At 46.1% G+C, this 14281-nt stretch overlaps 1 protein-coding gene across 3 annotated transcripts in view; it reads left to right on the top strand.

The window, feature by feature from the left end:
• The window catches only part of Pcgf3 (polycomb group ring finger 3), a 46390-nt gene that overhangs the window by 27865 nt on the left and 4244 nt on the right, over window positions 1-14281 (top strand). For all 3 annotated transcript variants that reach the window (XM_057772377.1, XM_057772379.1, XM_057772378.1), the window contains exons 9-10: window positions 9819-9956; window positions 14053-14133. In XM_057772377.1, the coding sequence (XP_057628360.1) occupies window positions 9819-9956; window positions 14053-14133 (219 nt within the window). The remainder of the gene's footprint in view (window positions 1-9818; window positions 9957-14052; window positions 14134-14281) is intronic.

The following is a 14281-nucleotide window of genomic DNA, read 5'->3' as shown; positions in this document are numbered from 1 at the left end:
AGGCTGTGGCCCACATTCTTGGTGAGTGTGCTGTCTCCCAGTCGAGTTCTGTGCTGTGTTGTTTCTCTGCTTTGGTTTCTGACTTTTCAGGCTTTGGTGTTGCCACTTCCCTTGTTTTCTCTCTAGATGTTTCTGTGTCCTGATGCTTTAGGTATGCATGTAATGTAGAATTTTATGTTGCATTTTTAAATATATCTTGAAGATCCTGTTTTACAGTTATTTCCATTGGAGTAGCTATCTTTTTCCCTTTCCTATTGACCCATCCTCAGGTTGTTTCTTCTTTCTCACCCATAATCTAGAAAACATGGTACTCTTAAATATTTGAACATGCTTAAGTTTACATTTTTAAGTGATCTAATGCTTTGTTTCAGGAGATTTTTTTTTTATGAATCAGAGTTGGGCTTAATGAAGTTATTTTAATTTTAGGGTAAGAGAAAAAGAGATGCTCAGAAGAAAGTAAGACACACTGGGTGGTGTGGTGCACACCTTTAATCTCAGCACACTGTGAGTGTGAGACTTGCCTGGTCTACAAGTGCTAGTTCCAAAGCTACAGAGAAACCCTGTCACAAAAAAAAAAAAAAAGAAAGAAAGAAAGACAGACAGACACATCCAAAAGCATGAGCGTGGCCTTCTCAGAGGAGTCATGGTCACTGCCATTTGTAATTTTACTTCCCACCATAAATTGTTGCTCATTTTTACTAAACCTTTGGCATAACCAGGTGACTCAACACCTGTGATCCCAGCACTTCAGGTGCTGGGCTGAGAAGATTAGCACAATTTTGAGGACAATCTGAATGACACCTTGTCTCCATAAAATATAACTTTACGCACTGGAGAGATCTCAGGGGTTAAGACATTGACTGCTCTCCAGAGGTTCAGGATGGCAGTTTACAGACATATACATACACTGATGTACATATAGCCAAAACACCATACAAAATAAAAGTTTTTGTTTGGTTGGTTTTTTGTTTGGTTGGTTGGTTTTTAAGATTTATTTACTATATATACAATGTTCTGCCTGTGTATATGCCTGCACACTGGAAGAGGGCACCAGACTTCATTACAGGTGGATGAGCCACCATGTGGGTGCTGGGAACTGAACTCAGGACCTCTGGGAAAGCAGCCAGTGCTCTTAACCTCTGAGCCACCTCTGCAGCCCAAAGAATAAAGTTTCTTAAAAAAACAAAACTTAACCAAACCAAAATAAAGTTGGTGTGGTTTAGGGGAGATTGTGACAGGGTTTCACTAAACCATTCTTGCCTTGAGCTCACTATTTAACCAAGGATGATCTTGAACTTCTGATCTTCTCCTTAAATGCTAAGATTACTGTTGTGCACAGCCTGTGCCCAGTTACGGTACAGGGCTCAAACCTAGAGCTTTATCAAGCAAGCACATAACCAAGCTGCATCCTCAGAACTCTTCCCTACCAGTAAAATGTGGTTGCAAAACTAAAAGTTGTGTAGATTTAGTTAAGTGTTGTGCTTTTGTGGAGTTTGGTGTTAGTTTTGTTTGTGATGCTAGGGTAGGACTGAGCTTCATACATTCTAGGCAAGTGCTTGACTGCTGGGTTACATCTCCAGCTCTCTTTACTCTTTCTACTTTTCATTCTGTGACAGGGTCTCGTCAAGTTGCTCAGGATACTCTTACCTCAGCCTCCTGATTAGCTGAGATTAGAGGCTTGTGCCGTGTCCAGGTCTTTTGGTGTTCGTTTTATTTTCCCACAATATTGGACTTATCTTCAGTCTTTCTCTTTTGTGTGTTCTGTTTATATGCCATTTCGACCAGGTGTGTCGATAGTAAACATTCCGAGTTTTTGTGTGCTGGTGTATTTATTACTGTCACCTCTCATTTGAATAATTTAGTAAACTTAGAATTCTAAATTCAAGATAATTTTATCGCTTACCACCAGGCTGTCTTACATCTTTCAACTGGACTTTGTGCCTTAAGCATTACATATTAAGACAGAAAATGGATGAGGCATGGTGGCATATGCCTTTAATTGCAGCACTTGGTGGGCGGGAGCATAGGCAGGCAGACCTGTGAGTTCCTGATCAGCCTGGTTGTACATAGTTTCCAGACCTGTCAGAGCTACATAGTGAGACTATCTCAAGAAGGAAGAAAGGAGAGAGGAAATAAAAATGGAAAACTAGTAGAGCTAAGGAAATAGTTCATCGGTAGAACTCTTGCCTGGTATGCACAAGGCCCTAAGTTTGATGTCCTCTCCCCGACCCAGGACCAAAAAGGAAGGAACGACAACGAGAGAAACCAGTAAAAGGACAGGCTGCCCAGCCCTATGTGGTGTTCCTAGTCTCTCCCTTCTTGAGTTCCCTGCTAGCTTAGGCAGGGACATGTACTGGCGTTCGATGGCAGGAAGGTCTTGTCCTCTGCGGCCTCAGCTGGGTGACCACTCTGGCTCGACTCCAGCTCTTGCATTTGGTCAGTCAGGGAGTTGGATGGGGCCTGTTCACGGTGGCCTCTCTCTCTCTCTCTATAGAAACTGCCCCTGTTTGTCACCTGTCTTCACTGCTAAATAACCCCAGGAACAGGCTTGTGGACAGTGAATGATTTATATGACCTTTCTGGGGAGAGAGGTTTAGTGGAGGGTGAGAAGTACAAAAAGTGTAGATCAGTCCAGGAATGGGGGATCACATCTCTAATTCTCATGCTTAGGATGCAGACACAGGTGGATCTTTTGAATTCAATACCAGCCTTGTCTACCTACAGAGTTCCAGGCCATGCATAGCTTACACAGTGAGACACTGTCTCAAAACATAAAAAGTAGGTTAAGTTTCTATACTCAAAATCATGTTTTCTGAAGAATTGACAAGACTTTTATTTATTTTCCCATTTCCTGGGGCAAAGGGCTGAAGAGCTTCTGTCTGTGGGCACCCCATATATCTACAGTTGATCAGGCTCCCCACCCAAGTCAGTCTTACTCTGATTTGGGAGTTCCCGGCTCTCTGGGTATCTGCCTCTGCCTCATGGTGGTTATTGCTGCTCCACACAGGGAACCTCATTCTTTCTGCTCTTCATTTCCTCTTCCTCTCAGCTTTGCCCCAAGTTGAGTCTTTCCTAGGTCCCTTTTTTCTTTTGCCGTTGTTCACAGTGAAAAGGCCATCTGGGCAGAACCATCAGCTGTGTTGCAGTCTTTCTCTGTAGATAAGACATGTGTTGCTACAGGTCTCTTTTCCTAAGGCCTGATTACTTCTTTTGGGACAGCCTGAGTAGCAGGTGGTTGGTGAGTGGGCGGGTGGCTCCAGTCACCTCTGTGTGTGTGTGTGTGTGTGTCAGTGTCTGTCTGTCTCCCTCTCTCGCTTATTTCCTCAGGAGATGCCTTCTGCAAGAGATTCTCACACCCAGAAACCCCACAATGATCAGGGGGCACCTGCTAGCACAGGGGTAGGAATGTGAGTCTTATTTCCATAAAGGCCACTCCTTAGCTCCCTGTCTACTATGATGGGGCTTTGTTCTGTTGTTTTGAACAGCCATTCTGGGCTCTGGGGGTCCCCAACTGATTGATCCCTGCACAAACTGTCCTCCTCCTCATGGGGCTCGGGAAGATAGGCTGTCACCCCCCTGCAAGAACACCTAGGAGCATCAGGTCCTTTCTGTGCCCCCCACCCCCATGTATCAATCTCATCTACCTCAATTCAGTCTCTTCTCACTCTGAGTTCTTGAATTTCTACTTAGACCTTCCCAGAGGACAGCCATGGCATGCACTGCCCTTGGGGAAGCAGCTTTCTGCCTTTGAGTTTCTTACAGCTGATGTAAAATCCAGATCAGATGCTACTTGGCAAGAGGGGAAGGCGTCAGAGAATGTGGAACAAGTTCAGGGGGTAGTGGGGAGGCAGGAAGTAAAAGCCTGTGGCCTGGTTCTCTGAACAGTCTCTGATGCAGAAAGGGAATTCCTGTGCTACCTGCAACAGAGCATGCCCTTCACCCTAGGGTCTCAGCGTCCCCCACAAACACCTGAGGATTTCCTGACCACACCTGAGTCCTCTAGCCAGCGCTAAGCACGGGCCTACAGACCTCACAAGATGCAGACTCTGACAAGAACACACGATAGCCCACAGCTTGCAACCATTTTGCTAAGCGGGTGTCAAGTGGGGCCACTGTAGTCCGTTCACAAAGTTCACCAGGTGCTTCCTTTTTTAAAAAATTCCTCTCTTATATATTACATCCCAACTACAGTGTCCCCTTCCTCCTCTCCTGTGGTTGTTCGAAAGAAAACGACCCCAAAAGGAGTGCCTCCTCTTGTTGGAGGAAGTATGTCACGGTGGGTGCAGACTTTGAGGTCTCACATGCTCAAGCCATGTCCAGTGAGACAGACTGCTGCTGCTGTGAGTTAAGATGTAGGACTCTCAGCTCCGTCTCTAGCACCACGTCTGCCTGCACGCTGCTGCTGTCTGTCTTGGGTAGTGGACTAAACCTCTCAACTGTAACCGAGCCACCACAATTAAATGTTTTTCTTTAGAAGACTTGCCTTGGTCACGGTGTCTCTTCATGGGAATAGAAAACCTAAGACACCTCCCAGCTCCTCCCCCCATCTTTCCTCTCCCCCAGATCCACTTCTCCTCTGTTTCCCTTCAGAAAACAGCGGGCCTCCCAGGGATATCAACCAAACATGGCATCATATCAAGTTACAGTAAGATTAGGCACATTCTCTCATATTGTGAGGTATGATCATGTGAGATATGAGGTATGTGAGGCTGGATCCCCAGGAGGAGGAAAAGGGTCCCAAAAGCAGGCAAGAGTCAGAGACATCCCTGCTTCCACTGTTAGGAGTCCCACACCAAGCTACACAGCCATAACAACCATATGATCTAGAGGACCTAGATCATACCCATACAGGCTCCCTGATCGTTGGCTCAGTCTCTGAGCCCTTATGAGCCCCGATTAGTTGATTCTGTGGACTGTGTTTTGCTTTGTTTTGTTTTGTGGTGTCCTTGATGCTCATATGATTCCCCTTCACTTCTTTCACAGGACTCCTTGAGCTCCATCTGATGTTTGGCTGTGGGTCTCTGCATCTGCTCTAATCAGTTGGTGCATATAAATTTATAAACGTGGGGCTGGAGAGATGGCTCAGTGGTTAAGAGCACTGCTTGTTCTTCCGAAGGTCCTGAGTTAATTCCCAGCAACTACAGGGTGGCTCTCAGCCATCTGTAGTGAGATGTGGTGCCCTCTTCTGGCCTGCAGGCATACATGCAGACAGAATACTGAGAACACTGTGTAATAAACAAACAAACAAATAAATAAAAACATCCCTTAGGGAATGTTTTCTTAGGGACATTGTTTCTCTTAAAGTCTGCCTTTATTAATCTAAGATAGATTTCTTTTGGTTAATAATCTGGTATTTCAGTTTATTAAATATCTTCCTCTAATATCTAATATTGACTAGATTTTATTTAATCAAACCAGAATTTTTCTCTTTTTTATTTTTTTTTAATTTTTTTTTAATTTTTTTATTTTTTTATTTTTTTTGGTTTTTCGAGACAGGGTTTCTCTGTGGTTTTGGAACCTGTTCTGGAACTAGCTCTTGTAGACCAGGCTGGTCTCGAACTCCCAGAGATCCGCCTGCCTCTGCCTCCCGAGTGCTGGGATTAAAGGCGTGCGCCACCACCGCCCGGCTCTCTTTTTTTAAAGATTAATTTTATATATGTGTGTGTGTGTGTTGCTTAATATGGATGTTCATGCGCCATGCTTGTGCTTGGTGCCTGGAAAGTCCTTGGAACAAGTTACAAGACGGTTATAAACTGTCGTGTAAGTGTGAGGAGCCAAACCTGAGTCTTCTGCAAAAGCAGCAAGTGCTCTTAATCACTGAGCCATTTCTCCAGTCCCTAGAAAATTTAGATGACAAGTTAAGTCAGAGTTCCCTTGGCCACTGATACATCTGAGCTGATTTCTGCTTTAACTCACCTTATTTATTTATTTTTCTTGTTTCTTCCCTTTTTGGCACTAGGTAGGGTTGAGGGCAGAGAATTATGTTTTCTTTAATCTTTTTTTCATGTCTAAGTTAACAGTTCTGTCTTAAAAGCCAGGCGGTGGTGGTGCACGCCTTTAATCTCAGCACTCAGGAGACGGATCTCTGTGAGTTCGAGGCCAGCCTGGTTTACAAAGGCCAGCTCCAGACAGACCCCAAAGCTACAGAGAAACCCTTGGGGGGAGGGGGGGTTGGGTTACAAATTGCTTAAATGATTATGTACATTTTTAAAATCCATGGCTGGTATAAGTCAGCACCTTGGCCCTAAGATTCCTCTTGGTCTTCTTCCTGTATGTCTTCCTGAGCCAGTCTTTTTCACAGCTGTTTGAAAGGAGCTTCTTTTCATTCTTGCTCTATAGTGTGATTTAATAATAATCTGTTTTCTGATCACTTGACTCATGCCAACTTCCTCTCGTTTTGGTTTAGTTTTGTTTTGTCGTTGTTGTTGTTGCTGTCATTGTTTTTGTCGTTGTTTTGTTTTTTGATGGCTTCATACAGAGCGTGCTGGCCTGGGGGGGCTTTATACAGAGCATGCTGGCCTGGGGGGCAGAGCTTCATACAGAGCGTGCTGGCCTGGGGGGCTTTATACAGAGCGTACTGGTCGGGGTGGGGCTTCATATAGAGCGTGCTGGTCGGGGTGGGGCTTCATATAGAGCGTGCTGGGGGGGGGTGCTTCATACAGAGCATGCTGGCCTGAGGGGGCTTTATACAGAGCATGCTGGCCTGGGGGGCAGAGCTTCATACAGAGCGTGCTGGTCGGGGTGGGGCTTCATATAGAGCATGCTGGCGGGTGGGGGGGACTTCATATAGAGCGTGCTGGGGGGGACTTCATATAGAGCATGCTGGCGGGGGGTGGGGGGGCTTCATATAGACCATGCTGGGGAGTTGGGGGGTGGAGAGGGTCCTTCATATAGAGCGTGCTGACCTGTGGGGGGGAACTTAACCTTGAACTCCTGATCCACCTACCTCTTCCTCAAGTACTGGGATGAGCAGATATGTCTTAGCAATGCTGTACCTCAGTCTGTGGCATTTATTTTTATCTTTTAATAAGGTATTTCATGAAATTTGTTTTGATTTTTGAGACAGGTTTCTTTTTGTAGTCCTGACTGTCCTGGAACTCACTCTGTAGACCAGGCTAGCCTCGAGCTCACAGAGATCCTCCTGCCTCAGCCTCCCGAGTGCATGCGACACAACTGCCTGGCCTTCTTCTTTTTAATGTGTGTGTGTGTGTGTGTGTGTGTGTGTGTGTGTGTGTGTATGCTACACCTGTGCAGGTCCCCATGGAGGCCACAAGAAGTCATCGGGTACCCTGTAGCTCAAGTTATAGGTGGTTGTGAGCTGCCCAACATGTGTTCTGAGGTTCTGAGAACTGAACCCTTGGGTCTCCCAGAAGAGCATCACATAGTTTACCCAAAGGCCATCTTTCCAGCCCCTTTGGTTTTAACTGATAATTTGCTTTCCTGATCTGCAGGTTTATGATTTTTGTCTTCCAGGGAACTTAATTTTAAATTCTGGCTTCCCTTGTCCCTCCCTTTGTGCAAGTCTGGGATTCATCCATCCGTCTTCCTTGTTGGCTTCCTTAATTCTGATACTTTAGTTCGAATTCGCCTTTAAACTTAAATTCTTACTAATAATTTCCTCAAATGATCTTTGAGAAAGTTTTTTTGTCTTGAGCACTTAAGGTATCCAGTGATTTTAACTTCAGTGTGTTTACTATTTTTAGAAGTTACATTGTATTTTTATGCCTGTATAATGTTCTTTACCCAGTATCTTATGTTTTTAATTCTTCCTTTTCTTTTTTTTAATATTCATTATGTATACAGTATTCTGTCTGTGTGTATGCCTGCAGGCCAGAAGAGGGCACCAGACCCCATTACAGATGGTTGTGAGCCACCATGTGGTTGCTGGGGATTGAACTCAGGACCTCTAGGAAGAGAGGCAATGCTCTTAACCTCTGAGCCATCTCTCCAGCCCTAATTCTTCCTTTTCTATCTTATGATCTTATAATACATATTTAAGTTTTAATTCTTTTACCTGAATTTTCAGAAGTTTGAGTGAACCCATGTTGGAAGGGGATTCTCCACAGTCCTAGAATAAGGCTTTGTCTCCCTGCAGCAGATCCCGCATCACCTAGTACCCTTGACCTGTTAGGATCCAACAGCTGACCCACTTGTACCCTTGACCTGTTAGGACCCAACAGCTGACCCACTTGTACCCTTGACCTGTTAGGACCCAACAGCTGACCCACTTGTACCCTTGACCTGTTAGGACCCAACAGCTGACCCACTTGTACCCTTGACCTGTTAGGACCCAACAGCTGACCCACTTGTACCCTTGACCTGTTAGGACCCAACAGCTGACCCACTTGTACCCTTGACCTGTTAGGACCCAACAGCTGACCCACTTGTACCCTTGACCTGTTAGGATCCAACAGCTGACCCACTTGTACCCTTGACCTGTTAGGACCCAACAGCTGACCCACTTGTACCCTTGACCTGTTAGGACCCAACAGCTGACCCACTTGTACCCTTGACCTGTTAGGACCCAACAGCTGACCCACTTGTACCCTTGACCTGTTAGGACCCAACAGCTGACCCACTTGTACCCTTGACCTGTTAGGACCCAACAGCTGACCCACTTGTACCCTTGACCTGTTAGGACCCAACAGCTGACCCACTTGTACCCTTGACCTGTTAGGACCCAACAGCTGACCCACTTGTACCCTTGACCTGTTAGGATCCAACAGCTGACCCACTTGTACCCTTGACCTGTTAGGATCCAACAGCTGACCCACTTGTACCCTTGACCTGTTAGGATCCAACAGCTGACCCACTTGTACCCTTGACCTGTTAGGATCCAACAGCTGACCCACTTGTACCCTTGACCTGTTAGGATCCAACAGCTGATCCACTTGTACCCTTGACCTGTTAGGATCCAACAGCTGACCCACTTGTACCCTTGACCTGTTAGGACCCAACAGCTGACCCACTAGTACCCTTGACCTGTTAGGACCCAACAGCTGACCCACTTGTACCCTTGACCTGTTAGGATCCAACAGCTGACCCACTTGTACCCTTGACCTGTTAGGATCCAACAGCTGACCCACTTGTACCCTTGACCTGTTAGGATCCAACAGCTGACCCACTTGTACCCTTGACCTGTTAGGATCCAACAGCTGACCCACTTGTACCCTTGACCTGTTAGGACCCAACAGCTGACCCACTTGTACCCTTGACCTGTTAGGATCCAACAGCTGACCCACTTGTACCCTTGACCTGTTAGGACCCAACAGCTGACCCACTTGTACCCTTGACCTGTTAGGATCCAACAGCTGACCCACTTGTACCCTTGACCTGTTAGGATCCAACAGCTGATCCACTTGTACCCTTGACGTGTTAGGATCCAACAACTGATCCACTTTAGGTTTACACCCCACACCTGTACTCTGACCCTGGAAAACAGTGACACCCAGAGCACTCTTCTTAGAGTCAGGCCCAGGCTTTGTTCGTGGCTGTTCTATGTCAAGAGCACACTGGTTTCCTTCACAAACCTCGTCGGTACAGGGCTTGCCGGGGCAGCCACTTGAGAACATAAGGGACCCAGTGCCTTTGGCAAATACAGACACATAACTCTCGGGGTGACTGTAAGCTAAGAGAACTAAAGTTGACAGGCTAGAGTGTTTTTCAGCTTCACAAAGACTCTAAGGAGGTTTTAAAAGGAAGTATAAAGTGACAGGTAAAAATCCTCTACAGTGTTCTGATTTCAAAAGGCCAGGCCAGTACTCATAGGAACTGTGTGCGTCCATGAAGAATCTGACCTCGTATCCTTTCTCTTCCAGGTGAGCATCTGTCTGGAATGCAATAGCAGCAAACTGCGGGGCCTGAAGCGGAAGTGGATCCGATGCTCAGCCCAAGCAACAGTGCTGCACCTGAAGAAATTCATCGCCAAGAAGCTCAATCTCTCCTCCTTCAATGAGGTAGCCATCAGCCAGAGAGCTGGGATGATGGGTCCTTCTCGCCTGTCTTGTTTGCTAAAATAACAGCCAAAAACACATATATCCCTTCTTTTTAATAGCCTTATTTGGAGATTTTTTTAAAGAACTTTTTAATTAGGTTTATTGTGTGTGCGTGCGTGCGTGCGTGCGTGTGTGTGTGCATGTGCAGTGACACTTGGCACGGAGATCAGAGGACAGCTTACAAAAATCAGTTCTCTCCCTCCACTGTGGAAATCCTGGGGATTAAACTCAAAGGTTGTCAGACTTGGCAACAAAGTGCCATTACCCACTGAGCCATTTTGCTGACCCCTTGTATATAAATCAGTTTTTGTTCGTTTAATTTATTTATTTTATTCTATTTATTTATTTTTGGTTTTTTGAGACAGGGTTTCTCTGTGTAACTCGCTTTGTAGATCAAGCTGACCTAAGACTCACAGAGATCTGCCTGCCTCTGGCCCCCCTCCCTCCCTAGTGCTGGAATTAAAAGCATGTGCCACCATTGCCCAGCAGAAACTAGTTTTTCATAAAAGATTTATTTATTTATTTATTTATTTATTTATTTATTTATTTATTTGATGGTTCCCCTACATGCATATGTACAGTGTGCGTGCCAGTGCACGCAGAGGTCAAAAGAGGGCATCAGATCCCCTGGAACTGGAGTTACAGACATTTGTTGGCCACCATATGGGCAGAGTGCTCTTAATCACTGAGCTAGTCATTTTTCTAGCTCCTTCTTTGAAAATTTTAATAAAAAAAATAAAATCTTAATTTGTGTTTTCTATCCCGTCAGGTAGCGTGGAGAGAAATAACAGTGAAAAGCAGAGATTAGATTGTCTGAGCGTAAGTTACAGTTGCACATAAGAAAGAACTCTGGGCCGGGCGGTGGTGGCGCACACCTTTAATCCCAGCACTCGGGAGGCAGAGGCAGGTGGATCTCTGAGTTCGAGACCAGCCTGGTCTACAAGAGCTAGTTCCAGGACAGGCTCCAAAGCTACAGAGAAACCCTGTCTCGAAAAAAAGAAAGAACTCTGGGTTTTGTGTCTGTATGAGTGGGAGCAGAGGCCAGAGGAGGATGTTGTGTCCCCCTCTTTCACTCTCTGCCTCTCACAGAATCTGGAGCCTGGCTGGCAGCCCCACCTCATAATCCTTCTAGCTCTCTTCTTCCATAACCGTGGGGTCACAGACTCATGCATAATCATGCCCAGCTTTTTTTGTTGGTTTGTTTTTGTTTTGTTCTGTTTTTTGAGACAGGGTTTCTCTACAGCAGCTCTGATGTCCTAGAACTCTCTGTAGACTCACAGAGATCCGCCTACTTCTGCCTCCAGAGTTCTGGGATTAAAGGCGTGTACCAACACTGCCCGGCTCATGCCCAGATTTTTAATGTGGGTGCTAGGATCTGGACTCAGAGCCTTGTGTAGAGCAAGTACTCTTAACTACTGAGCCATCTCTGTAGTCCCAGAACTTTGTTTTTTAATTTAATGAATGGGTAGGTGGTACGTGGATATGACATGAAAACAAAGTAGATCCAGAGACCCAGAGCTTGTGGGGGCTCGTGACAGTTGTGCTCAGAAACAGATTTGAGGAGCAGTCAGGCAAGAACAGCAGGAGCTGGCCCTGCTGCGTTGAGGAAGGGTCAGTGATTCAGTGTTGCCCGAGAAGAACTCTGAGGCTGTGGAAAAGGACTTAGAAGGCACATAGACCCGGTCAAGACAGAAGGTCCAGCATGTTGCTGCAGGTACATGTGAGTGTGATTGAGAATAGTTTGGAGAGTCATATATAGAGCTGTGCTAGCCACTGAACCAGTATCCCAGCAGGAGCTGTGGGTTTCTCTGTAGCTTTGGTGCCTGTCCTGGAACTAGCTCTTGTAGACCAGGCTGGCCTCAAACTCCCAGAGATCCGCTTGTCTCTGCCTCCCAAGTGTTGGGATTAAAGGCGTGCGCCACCACCGCCCGGCCTGGAAGAAGGTCTTGATAGATGTAACATCTTAAGGATTTTGAAATGAAACATCTCAGATTATCTGCTAAGCCTAAACCCCGTGACAAGCGTCCTCATTAGTATGAAATAGAAGATTTTCGACACAGGTCAGGGGAAGCAGGATGAGATGACACAGTGACTGAAATGACCTAGCCACAAGGCCCTAGAAGCCATGGGGCAAGAGGGTCTTCGTCAACCCATGTGCTGGAAACTCCGTTTCGGCCCCATGGTGCTGGAGGCAGGGCATTTAAATCATGAGGTGTTTAAATCATGACCTGGTACCTGGGAAATCTTTTTTCTGCTTTATTACAGCCTGCAGTGACAGCAAGTGCCTACATTATGAGCAGAATTCCAGCCTCTAGCACATATTAACTGTTAACCAGTTATATTAACTGCTAACTGTGTTATATTAAAAATGTTAATATTTTGTTATCTTACTATTTTAACTGTTTATCAGTTGCCCAGTCTGCTATTTAATTATAGCCACACTGAACATTCCTGGCAGTTGTCACAGTGGTGTTTCAGAACTGTCCATCAAACCCAGGAACCCATCACTCAGCCCTGAGCCAACCATACAAGTGGTTGGGGAGAAGGTGGCAGACACAGAATGAGAACCTAACTTGACACTCACTACCAGGAGCCCACAAGAAAAAGCAAGTTTAGATTTGGTTTATTTGAGAAATAGGTAGAGGGGAGCCTTGGATCCTATGAAGGTAGATGTTCATCTTGACGTTAAGTGGCTTCTATGCGCTGTACAGAACCGGGGACATCAGGCAGTTCAAGGGGAGACTGCCTGTAATGTGCAAGAATATTTCTCCATGAAGACCATTAAGAAGTGAAGCATTTTCTTTGTAACCGGCTGTCAGCTCCTGAGTATCCCAAGTGGATCTCACACTGCTCTCAGAGCCCTGTAGTCCCCAGTGCTGTGTGAAGTATAGGGAGCACTATCCTAGACATTGGATAAGGAGGGGAGTCATAGGAACTGGATGAGGGCATCATGCCTTGCTGGGACAGTAGTTTATATACACCTTGTGAAATGTACATACCACTTAGTAAAGATGACAGCAGACAGGTGAGCTCTCATAGACGCGAAGCCTGGTTTTCCACTATCACTGTCTACAAGAAACACGCTCCTTATGGCCTGTGAGAACAGCCTCTCTCCCCTGCCTAGGGAGATAACAATACCATCTGGGTCATCGTTTCACACATGTAGGGAAATAAAAATTAAAAAGCAGACAGTGAGACGTCACCATGCCCCTCCTCAGGCACCATCTGCAGATAAGTAAGGGCCTGGAGCAGTGGGGGCCGGTGCTGTCAGGTACACCTCCTCGCAGACTGAAGGACAAGGTACATAACCCATGCCATAGTAATCTAGTCTAATGGGAACATGTATATAAGAAGAGGCAAGGGAGCCTGAAGCTGCTCTAAGTAGTAAAGTCTATTAAGTAAGAAAGAGTCCAAGCCGTGGTGAAAACTGTATGTGAAGAAGACCCTGTGTGTTCTGTGTACATAAGGTCCTATGTACTCCGTATGGACCAGGCCCTGTGTTCTGCCTTCCCACCTTGCTGTCTGGGTAACCTGGAGTTCCTGCTGTAGCTTACTGAACCATTGCTGGTGGCTGGGCCCTTCAAGGGTCAGTGGTGAACACAGGAATTTACATTTCACTACCAGTTAGGGAGAGGACAATGAATTGAGGTGCAATACGTGGGATCCAGCAATGGGTCCACCTGTGATGCTTCCAGGACTTCATTAGAGAAGCCCAGAACTGGGGTAGGGACAAGCCAGGATCATTGATGCTCAGAGCAACCAGGCTAAGCCTCTTGGGACCACTGCAACACAGCCATGAAGTACACCACTATATCTTTGACCCCTGAAGAAGTTTTGGTCTTAACAGAAATGTTCCTTTTCTGTCACAACTCGTGTTTGCAGCTGGCTTCTATATTGGATGATGCGGGTGAGTGAGTAAGCAGACAAGCCACCTTCCCACATGGCTGGGGAGGGGCTTGTTTAGGAACATGTGAGAGTATTGTTCATATTATCACTGTTGGCCTCACTCAAAAGGTAGGTTGAATATGTGCCTAACTGAAGCCCCTTCTCCCACCAGCTGGACATTTTATGCAACGAGGAGATCCTGGGCAAGGACCACACTCTCAAGTTCGTGGTTGTTACGCGGTGGAGATTCAAGGTGAGACCAGGTGGTTCTTCCAATGCCGGGTTTGAGACAGACTCTTGGTCCTTACTTGCTGTGCGTGTCTTCTAAAGCAGCCGTCTTTCTGGAACCATCTACCCAGCCAGGGTGTTTGCCCACCACCCCACTCAGTCCCCTGAGTCTC

This window comes from Chionomys nivalis, chromosome 6, assembly GCF_950005125.1.
Source record: "Chionomys nivalis chromosome 6, mChiNiv1.1, whole genome shotgun sequence".
Lineage (NCBI taxonomy): Eukaryota > Metazoa > Chordata > Mammalia > Rodentia > Cricetidae > Chionomys > Chionomys nivalis.
Note: the sequence above shows the minus strand (reverse complement) of the source record. Positions and strands in the feature narration are given on the sequence as shown.